The following is a 13,450-nucleotide window of genomic DNA, read 5'->3' on the forward strand; positions in this document are numbered from 1 at the left end:
TCTCGAAGTTGTTCCTACCGACTTGTATTATCTGTCCTAGGTAGGTATATTCACTAACAACTTCGAGAGGTTTCCCCTCGACGTATATCGGTCCCGGCACGACATGCCTATTGAACATAACCTTGGTCTTGTCCAAGTTTATACCGAGACCGACACACCGGGAGGACTCGCCTAGGCTACGCAGCATTTCGGTGAGTTGTTCTAGCGACTCTGCTATGATGACGATATCGTCGGCAAATCGAAGGTGTGAGATGTACTCACCGTTTACATTGACTCCATACTCAGTCCAATCCAGCGTTTTGAAAACGTCTTCCAACGCGTTGGTGATCAGTTTCGGGGATATTACATCCCCCTGTCTCACCCCTCTGCGCAGTTGGATCGCCTTCGTCTTACAGTCCTGGATGTGGACAGTCATTGTAGCGGCGTTGTACAGACATCTCAGTACCTCGATATATCTCCAGTCGATATGACATCTCTGCAATGAGTCGAGCACTGCCCAGGTTTCGATGGAGTCGAAGGCTTTCTCGTAGTCCACAAATGCCATACACAGCGGCTGATTGTACTCTCCTGTCTTCTGTACAATCTGCCGAACAGTATGGATGTGGTCCACGGCGCTGTAGCCTGATCGAAAGCCGGCTTGCTCTGGGGGCTGGAACTCGTCAAGTCGTCTGGCGAGACGGTTCGTGACGACTCTTTAGAACAGCTTATACACGTGACTCAGGAGGGAGATTGGTCTGTAGTTTTTCAAGAGGGTTTTATCACCTTTCTTGAAAAACAGTACCACCTCACTCCCGCTCCACGTTTCCGGACTCTTGTGATGTTGGATGACGGAATTAAAGAGGCTTGCTAGCTCTTTTAGGACCGGAGTCCCGCCTGCCTTAAGCAACTCTGTTGTGATTCCGTCATCTCCCGGGGCTTTGTTGTTTTTAAGCTGTTCTAGAGCCGCCCTAATCTCGCCTTGGTCCACGGCCGGGAGCTCCTCGGAAAAATGGCGCATAAGAGGAGCGCGCTGGTCATCAATACTGATTCCCACGGGCTTATCCGATCTTGAAGAGAACAACTGCCCATAAAACCTCTCTACTTCTCCGACAATCTCAGGCCTAGAGGTAACGACCCCACCATTTTCAGTTTTAAGTTTTGTCAGACGCGGCCTCCCAAACTTGCGAGCGAACACTTTCGATCCCCGATTTTGCTCAATCGCAGCCTTGATGGCACGGGTATTGGAGCGTCGGAGATCGCGTCGCGTCAGCGTTTTTATTGTTCGGTTTAAGGCCTTATCTGACAAAAACGATGGTAGTTCTCGTCGTTTTCTCATGAGCTCGAGTGTCTCGGCAGGAGAGTTTTGGTGCGTTGTCTCTTCTCTGTGGCGAAAAACACTTTTTTTTTGTATAGAATAGGAAGGCGGACGAGCATATGGGCCACCTGATGATAAGTGGTCACCAAACGCCCTTAGACATTGGCATTGTAAGAAATGTCAACCATTGCTTACATAGTCAATGCGCCACCAACCTTGGGAACTAAGATTTTATGTCCCTTGTGCCTGTAATTACACTGGCTCACTCATCCTTCAAACCGGAACACAACAATAACAAGTACTGCTGTTTTGCGGTAGAATATCTGATGAGTGGGTGGTACCTACCCAGACGAGCTTGCACAAAGCTCTACCACCAGTAAACTTGCGGGATGTGTTTTGCAGTATTTTGACCATCGTGTCAGTTTTCTCATCAATGCTGCTTACGGTTTCCAACGCAAAATAAATTTTTAAATTTTCTGAATGTGGGAAATATTTATAGTCTAAAGATTATTTAATTCTTTTAACCAGCATGCTTACTTCTCACAAATGAACTACACTGTACAACTGAAAAGCATGCTAATTTCAAGCGAACAATCGTTCATTAAGCCAGTACCTTTATCCTGTAAGATCTTTTTAAACATAACATAAAATAAAATAAAGTGCTAATAAGTTGTTTTTACGTTAAAATTGCAAAATATCTGCGACCTTAAAGCCGACTTAAACGTAAATTATTTTCGTGAAAACTTCCCCTTATTGTGAAAGGTAAAACGGATTCGTAAAATGCAAATTTGATAGCAAATATCAAGATAGAGAAGATAAGAGAAGACAATAAAAGCGAACAGCTTTCTTAGTATTACAGCTTAAAAAAAACGTAGGTGTATACAGACCAATGGTTTACTTACATCTATTAATACGTATAATAATAATAATAATAATATCTTTATTTTTCAGGCATGCCAAAATTTCGGTACATGATTATTACACATAATATTTCATAACATATATAAATAATTAGAATTAGAATCACAACCACACTCACAAAAATTATAATTAAAATATATAAGAATTAATAATGAACAAATTAATGACTTAAAAAAGCAAATAATACACATATATGATGAGATTAAATGGAATAAAATAAAATAGATCATGAATAATAATTGTTTCTATTAACTATAGTACAAATAGAGCATGAAGTTCACGCTTGAACCACTTCATTCGTTTTGGTTCAAATATGTAGTACGAGCTTTTTTTGCCGGCACTTTCAGATTTGGATAATGTATGAATCGTAGATATCTCGTGGATATTTTTGTATAGATTTAGTATAGATTTTATTTCAAAATAATAAATATATTTACTAGACGTAAAAGACATTGCGTATAGATTTAAATACAATTTAATATATAAATAATTCAAAGAATATATATTGAAGTATATTTAAATTGTTATTATTTTAGACGAATAATATATCACTGTATTTGCTAAAAAAATTATAATAAAATCATATGTGGTCGTTAGTGTTTATGATGAGTATTGTGTATTCCCTATAGTATAGTGCCACGTTTGACATTCCCGAAAGTGTAATGCACTCTAATGAAGCTTAGTTACTTCGTAGAGTAGTTTCCGTAATTTAGTGAAAGTCGCACTATGGTTATTCTTAAGTCAAAAATGGTCTTTTACGTACGTTTAAACGAACGAGATAGACTTTATCATTTCGAATAAAAGGCACATATTTAGAGATGTTACAATGATCAACAGGCTTAATACCGGAAGTGATCACCGCTTGGTTCGAGGCACTCTAAATATAGACTTCAAAGCCGAAAGATCGAGAATGATGAGGTCTACTCTCCGACCTACCATGCTCCAAGCTGCTCAAGGCTCCGAATGGAACTTCAAAATCAATTCACCGCGTTGGAAACCGTAAGCAGCATTGATGAGAAAACTGACACGCTGGTCAAAATACTGCAAAACACATCCCGCAAGTGTTTTCCGCCACAGAGAAGAGACAACGCACCAAAACTCTCTGCTGAGACACTCGAGCTCATGAGAAAACGACGAGAACTACCATCGTTTTTATCAGATAAGGCCTTAAACCGAACAATAAAAACGCTGACGCGACGCGATCTCCGACGCTCCAATACCCGTGCCATCAAGGCTGCGATTGAGCAAAATCGGGGATCGAAAGTGTTCGCTCGCAAGTTTGGGAGGCCGCGTCTGACAAAACTTAAAACTGAAAATGGTGGGGTCGTTACCTCTAGGCCTGAGATTGTCGGAGAAGTAGAGAGGTTTTATGGGCAGTTGTTCTCTTCAAGATCGGATAAGCCCGTGGGAATCAGTATTGATGACCAGCGCGCTCCTCTTATGCGCCATTTTTCCGAGGAGCTCCCGGCCGTTGACCAAGGCGAGATTAGGGCGGCTCTAGAACAGCTTAAAAACAACAAAGCCCCGGGAGATGACGGAATCACAACAGAGTTGCTTAAAGCAGGCGGGACTCCGGTCCTGAAAGAGCTAGCAAGCCTCTTTAATTCCGTCATCCAACATGGCAAGACCCCGGAAACGTGGAGCGGGAGTGAGGTGGTACTGTTTTTCAAGAAAGGTGATAAAACCCTCTTGAAAAACTACAGACCAATCTCCCTCCTGAGTCACGTGTATAAGCTGTTCTCAAGAGTCGTCACGAACCGTCTCGCCAGACGACTTGACGAGTTCCAGCCCCCAGAGCAAGCCGGCTTTCGATTAGACTACAGCACCGTGGACCACATCCATACTGTTCGGCAGATTGTACAGAAGACAGAAGAGTACAATCAGCCGCTGTGTATGGCATTTGTGGACTACGAGAAAGCCTTCGACTCCATCGAAACCTGAGCAGTACTCGACTCATTGCAGAAATGTCATATCGACTGGACTAGTCCACAAATTCAAAGTCGCTCAGCGTGCTATGGAGCGAGCTATGCTCGGAGTATCTTTGAAGGATAAGATGTCGTAGGACCGATGGCCGTTGGAGCAGACGAGTCCTAGAGTGGAGACCGCGAATCGGCAAGCGCAGCGTAGGGCGCCCTCCAGCCAGGTGGATCGACGACCTTAAGAAGGTGGCGGGCACCAACTGGATGCGGAAGGCGGAGGACAAGGAGCTTTGGCGCACCTTGGGAGAGGCCTATGTTCAGCAGTGGACAACGATTGGCTGTTGATTGATTGAAAGTTAAAAACATTTTTTTTTGCTTCTTATTTAAGAAAAAAATTGTATCGCAGTAAATTTTTCAATGTAAATTTTTGTTATTTTAAACGAAAATATGTTATGTGGTAAATTTTTTTTTTTATAGAATAGGAAGGCAGACGAGCATATGGGCCACCTGATGGTAAGTGGTCACCAAACGCCCTTAGACATTGGCATTGTAAGAAATGTCAACCATCGCTTACATAGCCAATGCGCCACCAACCTTGGGAACTAAGATTTTATGTCCCTTGTGCCTGTAATTACACTGGCTCACTCACCTTTCAAACCGGAACACAACAATATCAAGTATTGCTGTTTTGTGGTAAAATATCTGATGAGTGGGTGGTACCTACCCAGGCGAGCTTGCACAAAGCCCTACCACCAGCAAATTATAAAATACTTTTGATTTAAAATATCTACGGAATAAATTTTTATTTCGCAATTTAATTTTAAATTAAACATTTTATAAAAACTGAAAACTCTCTAAATGTCAAAGGTATGCTATTACTCTAGAAGCTTAAAGAGCGCCCCTTTCTTTTATATTATACATAGACATTGTTTGCTAGGTAATTTTTTGTTTACCTACATTTGATTAATATTTAATGTCCGTAACGCCGCAGTCAGAAAACGATAAACGTATTGATCGACTACATATGAAATTGAACATCAGCGGCCCAAGATAAGTAATATATCGATAAAATATCTCGTTTAAAGAAAATACCAAAATTTGTAGAAATGACAAGTAGAAAAAATAGAAATAGAAGTCGGTGGCAAATGAACATTTACTAATATACAAGCCATTGGCGATCTGCTATTAATGTTAAGCTTAAAATCATAGGAATAAAGTGGTCAATATAAGAAAATTTAATTCATTGGTTTATTAAATTAGATTGTAACAAAACGTTGAGCTCGAAGTTCGGTTCGTAAAATTGTTATACATTTGAGCAGCTCGTTGTTCTGTTAAGAAATACAATAGAAGCAATCACGTTTACTCATGTTTTTCATTTGGTAAATGTAAACAAAAAATTTCGTCTGATATTTATAAAATCAAGTTTTGACTATAAAAAATGTATGCATAGATGCAAGACGTATACATCTTTCTAAAAGATTCGTTTATGGATACACGCGCGGGTGGTGAGTATATGCGTATATGTATGTGCAAGTGTGTGTGCGTGTGTGTGTGTTCATACTTCAACTCAAACTCAAAAGCAAATTACATGTTTAGTCTTCTTATCTAATTTTTTTAAAGCTTAATGAACAGCATGAATCATTTAATAACTCGATTCACAGTCCGTAAACAATAAATTGAAGCTTTATATAATATTTAGAAATAGAAAGTCTAATAGTATATTACTTATATTATTTCCTCGGTACCTATTTACCATTTTAATGTTTTTAAACTCGCGTATTTATACGGGATAGCTGATAATCCTACCTTGCTTAATTTAAATAATATCTATCGTGTATTACGTGCTCCGATAAACAGACAAGTACTTTCAAAAATTATATTTCTTGCCTTAGTACGTATAGTGTATGTATAGTGTTTTATAAAACATGGTCATAGTAAATTTAAAAGCTATTCTTGTATTCTAGTATTTTCTTTTCTGTGATATTTAAGTTCTTTTTTATTTCGTACGTAGAGTTTATATGTATGAAAATATTATAATACGATTACGATTAAATATTTATTATTTTATTGGTTATTCACAAAATAATTAAGAAAACTTTAAAGTAGCTTTTGAAATTTTGAATGAGAAATAGATAATACTATTTATGGAGGAGCTTCAAGTTGCGGTCAGTGTCTAGTTATCTCGTAAATTCAGTCTAGTGATCAAAACCAGTCTGAAGCTACGGTCGAACTTTCATCAATTATTAAGAGGTCTGTATTTTACCTACATATATACTTTCACGTCTTGAGTATAACGGGTATCCCGTATTATTCCATAAACAATTATTGTAATTTATCGATACCCGCTTAAAGTTAATACTTTGTCATTTTTTATGTAAAACACGAAGGTAGACTGTGAAAAATATAAGAATGAGTCACCTGATGGTAAATGGTTACTACCGCTTATGGCCACTATAGGAAATATTAACCATCCCTTACGCCGATAATGCATCACTGACCTTGGCACCTAAGATTTAATTTCTCTTGTGCCTGTAGTTACAATGGCTCACTCACCCTTCAAAGCGGAATTCAACAACACTAGTATTGCAATATGTGCAATATAACGTTAGGTCATAGAATATATGACCAATCGTTCACCAACCGCCTACCACCAAGCGAGACGAAGAAGACAAGTGTTCGTAAACTTCCTAAGAAATTCCCAAAGCGAAGCATTATTAAAAAAACTTGTTAACCTGTCAATTTCATATAGGCAATTTATAAATATTTCTCTGGAAACAAGGGTCGAAGCTTTTTAATATGTTTTTGTTAAATCATTTTATAATTATCATCATTGTTCCTGAAATAAATATTTTGTAAGAACTAGTAATAAAATCAATCGAAAAAACATTTCCGGATAATTGAGGTATGTTGACTGTGATTGTAGACAATTTTTATATAAAAACTGCGGGCGTAGAAATTTATTCAATAATTTGAATAATCCCAACAGATTGATTGATAGCTCGGTGATTAAAATTAACCACTTTCATAATTTTTATTTGCATTTTAAAAATAGAAAGTTATCATTTCATCAAGTTATGTATCGAAAAAATGATACTAAAGGGCATTAATTTCTCGCAGATCCAAAAATGCCTTCAATTTATTTTATAACTTTATACTCTTTATGCGTTTCTTTTGTTATTTAATATTAAAAACCATTTACTGAATTGACGTCGAAAAACACTTACTTTTTACTATTATCTGTTCCAAATGTAAATAAACTGGTGGTAGAGATTATAGAGTATTGGCAGGCCCACCAAACATCTATAAACACCTTGTATTGTTATGTCCCGGTTGGATAGGTTAGCCTATTATTACACCGGCTAGATCCTATGATTTGAAACAAGCTTACGGTGTAAGGAATGGTTTATATTTCTTGCCGTTCCAGTGCCTATAGGTGGAGGTGACCACTTTCCAACTTGGACTATTTTCTAGTCAGCTATTTAAAAATACCGCTGTTGCATTCTGCTGTTGAAAGTCAATAATAACATTCACAGCATAAAAAGGCAGGCATTGAATAAACACAAAATCTTTTGATAAACTTTTTAATATTTAAAAGGTTTGCGAAAACTAAAATTTATATTCTTGTACTTTGTTTGTGCTTTTTGGAAATCGTAAATTTAACTTTTTTAGTAAAATTATGTTAATTTATACGTTTTAATAATATAATAAATAACCTTAATACTAACTTGACTAAGTTTTTTGAATGTTGGTTTTAAGCAAGAATTTTAAGGAAAGCGTTATGGAAACAAATTCAAAAGAAAATTGAATAGAAGTTGAGACCGGCGCGAAGTTAAGAGGGCTGGCGCTGTAGTGTTCAACAAATATTGACAACGGCAAATGTTTCAAAAGTTGTGACTATTCTTGAAAACCGTGGTGGTTGTCACTTCATAAAATTTGTTTTAAACTTTTTATGTGATTATGTGCAACATTGACTTACACTTAAAATAAATGAAAGTAAAGTAATTCGTCTAAATCTTTATTTATAAAATCGTTAATCTATTTTCTACATAAGTGATAAATACAATTTATAAACTGAAGACACACTTCACACTTCTTCTTTAGACTTCTACACAAATTATTTCTTTCCACAGAATTTATATTATTTTTACTTGATCATGATTCATCCCGCTGAGCTGTTTACAAGTACGCTTAGCGTAATACATAACTGGTAATTATTTATCCTCATCGTCCGTGTTGAAGTCCTTCCACTCACTGTGCTATTAATTAATTTATAATTTATTACTTAGAGTATCTTTATAAAACATTTAAGACTTATTCTAGAATGATATGATTTATGAATTTTCATTTTCTTAATAACAGTAAATATAACTATGAATAGTTCTTATTTACTACTAATGGTATTGATGTTCTACGACTCTATATCTTTGGCTAATATTATTTGTATAAAGTATGTTCTAAGATATAAAAAGATACCTCTTTGTATATTTTCAAAAGTTAAACGAAAATATGTTTATTATCGCAATCGGTGAAAAGTAATTGCAAATGAAGTATTAATATGTCTTTAGAACATCTTTAACAAATATCGTTAAACAGTTACATCATCAATTTAACATAATGTTTCTAAGATATGTTTTTTAGAATAGATAAAAGACTAAGATTATTCCAATTTTATTTATCGTCTTCGCTTTGATAGGCGTCGTCTAAAAAGCGTAACGCAACGTATCGAAGTATCAATACTATATATGATGTAACATATTATCATTTATAGTGAAAACATTTAGCTATACTTTATTGAAACATACGAATTGACTACTTTAGTTAATAAACATATTGATGACATTAAAATGTCAGTGATATTAAAAGATGATTGATATTATGAAAACATGCAGTGCGAAAATACTTTTTAAAATATTGTTATGAATCACAATTAATCTACTATAGACCACTGATTAATTATATAATGAGAATCAGCTAAGTGCACTGTGCCATCACAATATTTGTGAATGTGAAATACTCGCTAGGTAGATGTTTTACTTTGGTTCAGTCATTTATATTTTATTATTCGAACTTCCTTGTATGGCAGTCAAAATCCAGGAATGTTATGTAAATTTTCTAACCTAAAATGCGAAATGGATTGAATTTATTAACTCGATTCTGTGTTTGCGGTCGCCTTGACCTGTTAGGTTTGTGTAAAGGTTCACTTGCACCAGACAATAAGGGCGATTGAAAGTCATCAATCTCGGATGTTACATAAGTGTCGTTTTTCTCTAGATGTTCAATGAAATCAGCTTCATTTACTCCATCGTCATTTTCATTAGTTGAAATATTAGATGACTTAAATATGTCTTCAGATATATTTTGACTTTTAAATTCAAACGTCAAATTATTAGCATCTGTACCAACACTCAAATCACTAGTGACAGTTATTAAGGTTGCTTCAGTAGATTGTGATATTGTATCAGATGAAGATAAATTCCGCACAGCTGGACGAATAGAAGCGGTAATTAAATCATTTATAGATGTAAGAGTAGAATTTTCGTTTAATGTTAGTGGTAAGTCAATAGGTTGCGCCGTTGTTTGTTGGTTAACCTGTTTTATTATTTTACTTTTGTTATTTTCAATATCATCTTTATAAACCGGAACTTTGGTTGTAACTTCATACACCGTTATGTCTATATTAGAATGATTGCTGTTTTTCTCATTTATAATTTCAATTTTGATAACTTCATCGCTTATTATGACTTGACGATCAGTTGTTACAGTGTATGCTAATTTATTTTCTGTTTCGTTTACCGAAGATTTGGTTTTTTCAATTTCAGAAATGTCTAAAATGGAATAATTTGTTTGTAAATCCTTGTTATTGCTCAATTCAGGTTCTTTTATAATTACGGTGAGTTCAAGCGATGAATCTTCTTCTGGGTACCGGTAATTATTAGTATGAAATTTTTGTTCAAATGTTTTCAACGGTGTATTTGTTGAGTACAGTCCTTCTGAATTAACTTTGGATGACGATGAAGAAAGTTCTGTAGATTTAGTAGAGATTCGGTTCTTTGAAGATTTCACTTTAGCATAATCGTATTTATTATTATATTTTTTTGGTAAGACATTTTTAGTGTTACTTACGTAATCACTGATCCTAGTGGAAGACATGACATTTGTCAATGGATTGTCCGTTGTGGATAAGTTACCTAGAGTCTCCGCTGAAGAAATTTCTTTGGTGTCGTTTTTAATATCGATATTATCATTTTGTATGTTATCATGTCCTATTAATTGTGTTTCAGCAAACTGTTGTGCTATCTTTTCTTCAATTGACAAAGCTGTCATATCATCACTAATTTTAGCTTTTGCCATAACTAAAGGTGGTACAAAATGATCAGTGGGTTGGCTAAATATTGTTTCAAAGTTACCAAGTCGTGCAAGTTCATCGTGTAATTTTTTATGTTGCATGTTCCTTTCGTCTTCTAACTTCTCAGTTTCTTCATTTGTGAAGAATTCATCATTATTGGCTAATTTTGGAATATCATTATTCAAAAGATTATTGTTATCTATAATGTCTAAGTCAATATTTTTATCCAATGGAACTCTGTAATTTGTGATGGGCATTTCTCGTTCATGTGTCCTTGGATTTACGGTACTTGAAATTACAAAAGTTTTAGTTAACAGCTTAGTGCTAGATTGATTGATATCATCTTCATGTTCAGTTGTATTACTTTCTTCTGTACTAGCTTCATTATTATCATTCATATCTTGATCGGAAACTACGGATTCTGTTGAAGTTTCATAGAACATATTCGACGATATCATAACTGAAGAAGTAGATGTTTGTTCATCTTCAGTACATGATAACTGTCTTAAGAGATCTTCACGTTTCTGTAAAATAAATTTTCAATTGAGAAATACCGTAATACAGTTTAAAATTATAATTTTTAAAAGCCGTCTCATAGTGTCATACCATGTTTCCAGTACATTGAACGCGTTTCACGCCAGCTAGACCGCAATCCGCAGTGAGCTGTACCGCCGCGCTTTCAGGTAAATATAGGGCTGTCAGAGCCGGCAAAGCTTTCACCATGCAACCATCATTTCCAAGTGCCCATTGTGGAACTATTAAAAAATAATAAGTTGTGAACGAAACATTTTCTATTTGATATAAATTTAATTAAATTAAGATTTGACTGTGCTGCGACACTGTTAATATACTTGTTTTGAAAAAAAAAATGGTGAATTACAATATAATAGTACCATTTTAATTTATAATTGATGTTTTGAATACTTATAATATATTATTAAATTTCCATAACAAAAATTTTAAAAACCCAACATAGATTCTAAACAAATATTGCCTTAATTCCTGTACCTGGGAGTTCACAAATGAATGAAGCCACTGAAGGGCCACCGCAAGCTCGTGCCTCCCAGCGGTAGTCTGCAGCTGGGTCAGCAGCTGCACATAACGGAGCCGAGCGCGCATCCGGTGCAGCACTCCAGTAGCCATCGCCGCTTAAGCCGCGATAATCTCTGGTGAGGCAAATTGACATTTTTATATTTATTTTTAGTGGAAGGTAATGACTAGCTTATTTTACATTATTTAATAAACTGACTATATTTAAAAAAATGATAAAAAAAAAATATATATTCATAACTTTCTTTGCCAAACCAAACAATTATAATTTAAAAAAGAAATTATGTATTCTAACGTACGTCCACGTAAAGTCGCCATCTGGATTGCTGCGAATCAGGCCGACCCACACAGCACTGGAGATGTCCAATTCCTTTAGGTAGGCCCTCACCGCGTCGTACTGAGCCGTTGTATCAACTGGTACACAAGTTAAAAATATGTAAAAATAATGTTATTTATAATTATAGCATAGGTTATTTTTGTAGGACTTCAATACATATTGAACGTCTACGTATTTTTAAATGCGAGTAGGTAAACAACAGAAAAAAATAACCGCTTTATTTAGCCACTGCTGGGCTAAAGGCCTCCTCTTCCTTTTTGAGGAGAAGGTTTGAAGCTTATTCCACCACGCTGCTCCAATGCGGGTTGATGGAATACACATGTGGCACAATTTCAGTGAAATTAGACACCTGCAGGTTTCCTCACGATGTTTTCCTTCACCGTCAAGCACGAGATGAATTATAATAACAAATTTAGCACATGAAAATACAGTGGTGCTTGCCAAGGTTTGAACCCACTGAACAAGGTTCTTACCACTAGGTCATCTTGGCTTACATACAAATGTTTTTTAAATTTGTCCAAATATTTGAATTTATACTTACAAATAAGTTTAACTACATATGTAGCATACAAAAACAAAAAACTTATAATAAAAAAGGTATTCATGTTAAAAATTTATAAGAAATAGTAAATTTGTGTGTAAATGAAAATAGAAAGTATTAAAAAGGGTTTTTTATGTATACGTTCACTCCTCCACATATAAATGTAGCTTTATCTCTTCTTAATTGTATGCAATTAATGTTGAGCAGAAGATATATATAATCAGACTGATTGACAGTTCAATTAGAGTGCTTAATTATTTATAATTGGAAATCGGTCCCTAATAAAAGGAAATTTGTGTCACATTAATAAAGATCAAGTGTGTGTTTCGTTTTTATAATTGGATCCATCTATATTTCGTACATATATACATAATTATAAATTTCTAAGTGATTTTATTAGTAAAACATATTAGTCACAAAGATATATTACAATCATCGAAAGTACATACATAAGGAGGCAAGTTTTATTTGTGTTTTTCGGTTTTACAAAAAAATTAAAAATCAGATTAATACAGAATGAACTCCCTAAAGTTGACCTAGTATCGTCAGGTGGTTCAAGAAACAATGTACAAGTATTAATTTTTATATTAAATTTCGTAAATATATATTTTGAAAAAATATACAACAAAGGTTTAATCATTTATAATGTCCTCCAGACTGATTTCGGCCACGGCAGCCAATCTCAAGAGAGATTAGCCAACTGCGCAGGAGATATTACAGTGCACAAGTGTGTGCGCAAACACAGGAGCACTTTCAATGCCCTAGCTCTCATAATCCGATGAGATGGCAATCCGACACGACCGGAAAGAGTTCAGGGGCAGGACCAACGGCTTTACGTGCTTTCCGAGGCACGGAAGTGTACATTCTTCCAGGCTCGGGGCTGCTTTAGAGAATTTTCGGACAAAAACCCAATAAATTTTTATTGGCCCGACCTGGATATTGAACCCAGGATCTCCGAGACTGCGGTCTTACATCTAGCCACTAGACTAACGAGGCAGTCAAAAATCTTTTATATAATTCTTACAAACAATATATTTAGAAT

At 35.4% G+C, this 13,450-nt stretch overlaps 1 protein-coding gene across 2 annotated transcripts in view; it reads right to left on the reverse strand.

Moving 5' to 3' along the window:
• Nucleotides 1–8,183: 8,183 nt before the first annotated feature.
• LOC126781006 (uncharacterized) overlaps nt 8,184–13,450 on the reverse strand; it is a 43,306-nt gene continuing 38,039 nt past the window's right edge. For both annotated transcript variants that reach the window (XM_050505749.1, XM_050505748.1), the window contains 4 exons: nt 11,830–11,944; nt 11,489–11,646; nt 11,087–11,235; nt 8,184–11,004 (listed from right to left, as the gene is read on the reverse strand). In XM_050505749.1, the coding sequence (XP_050361706.1) occupies nt 9,247–11,004; nt 11,087–11,235; nt 11,489–11,646; nt 11,830–11,944 (2,180 nt within the window). In that variant the 3' untranslated portion in view covers nt 8,184–9,246. The remainder of the gene's footprint in view (nt 11,005–11,086; nt 11,236–11,488; nt 11,647–11,829; nt 11,945–13,450) is intronic.

This window comes from Nymphalis io, chromosome 3, assembly GCF_905147045.1.
Source record: "Nymphalis io chromosome 3, ilAglIoxx1.1, whole genome shotgun sequence".
NCBI lineage: Eukaryota > Metazoa > Arthropoda > Insecta > Lepidoptera > Nymphalidae > Nymphalis > Nymphalis io.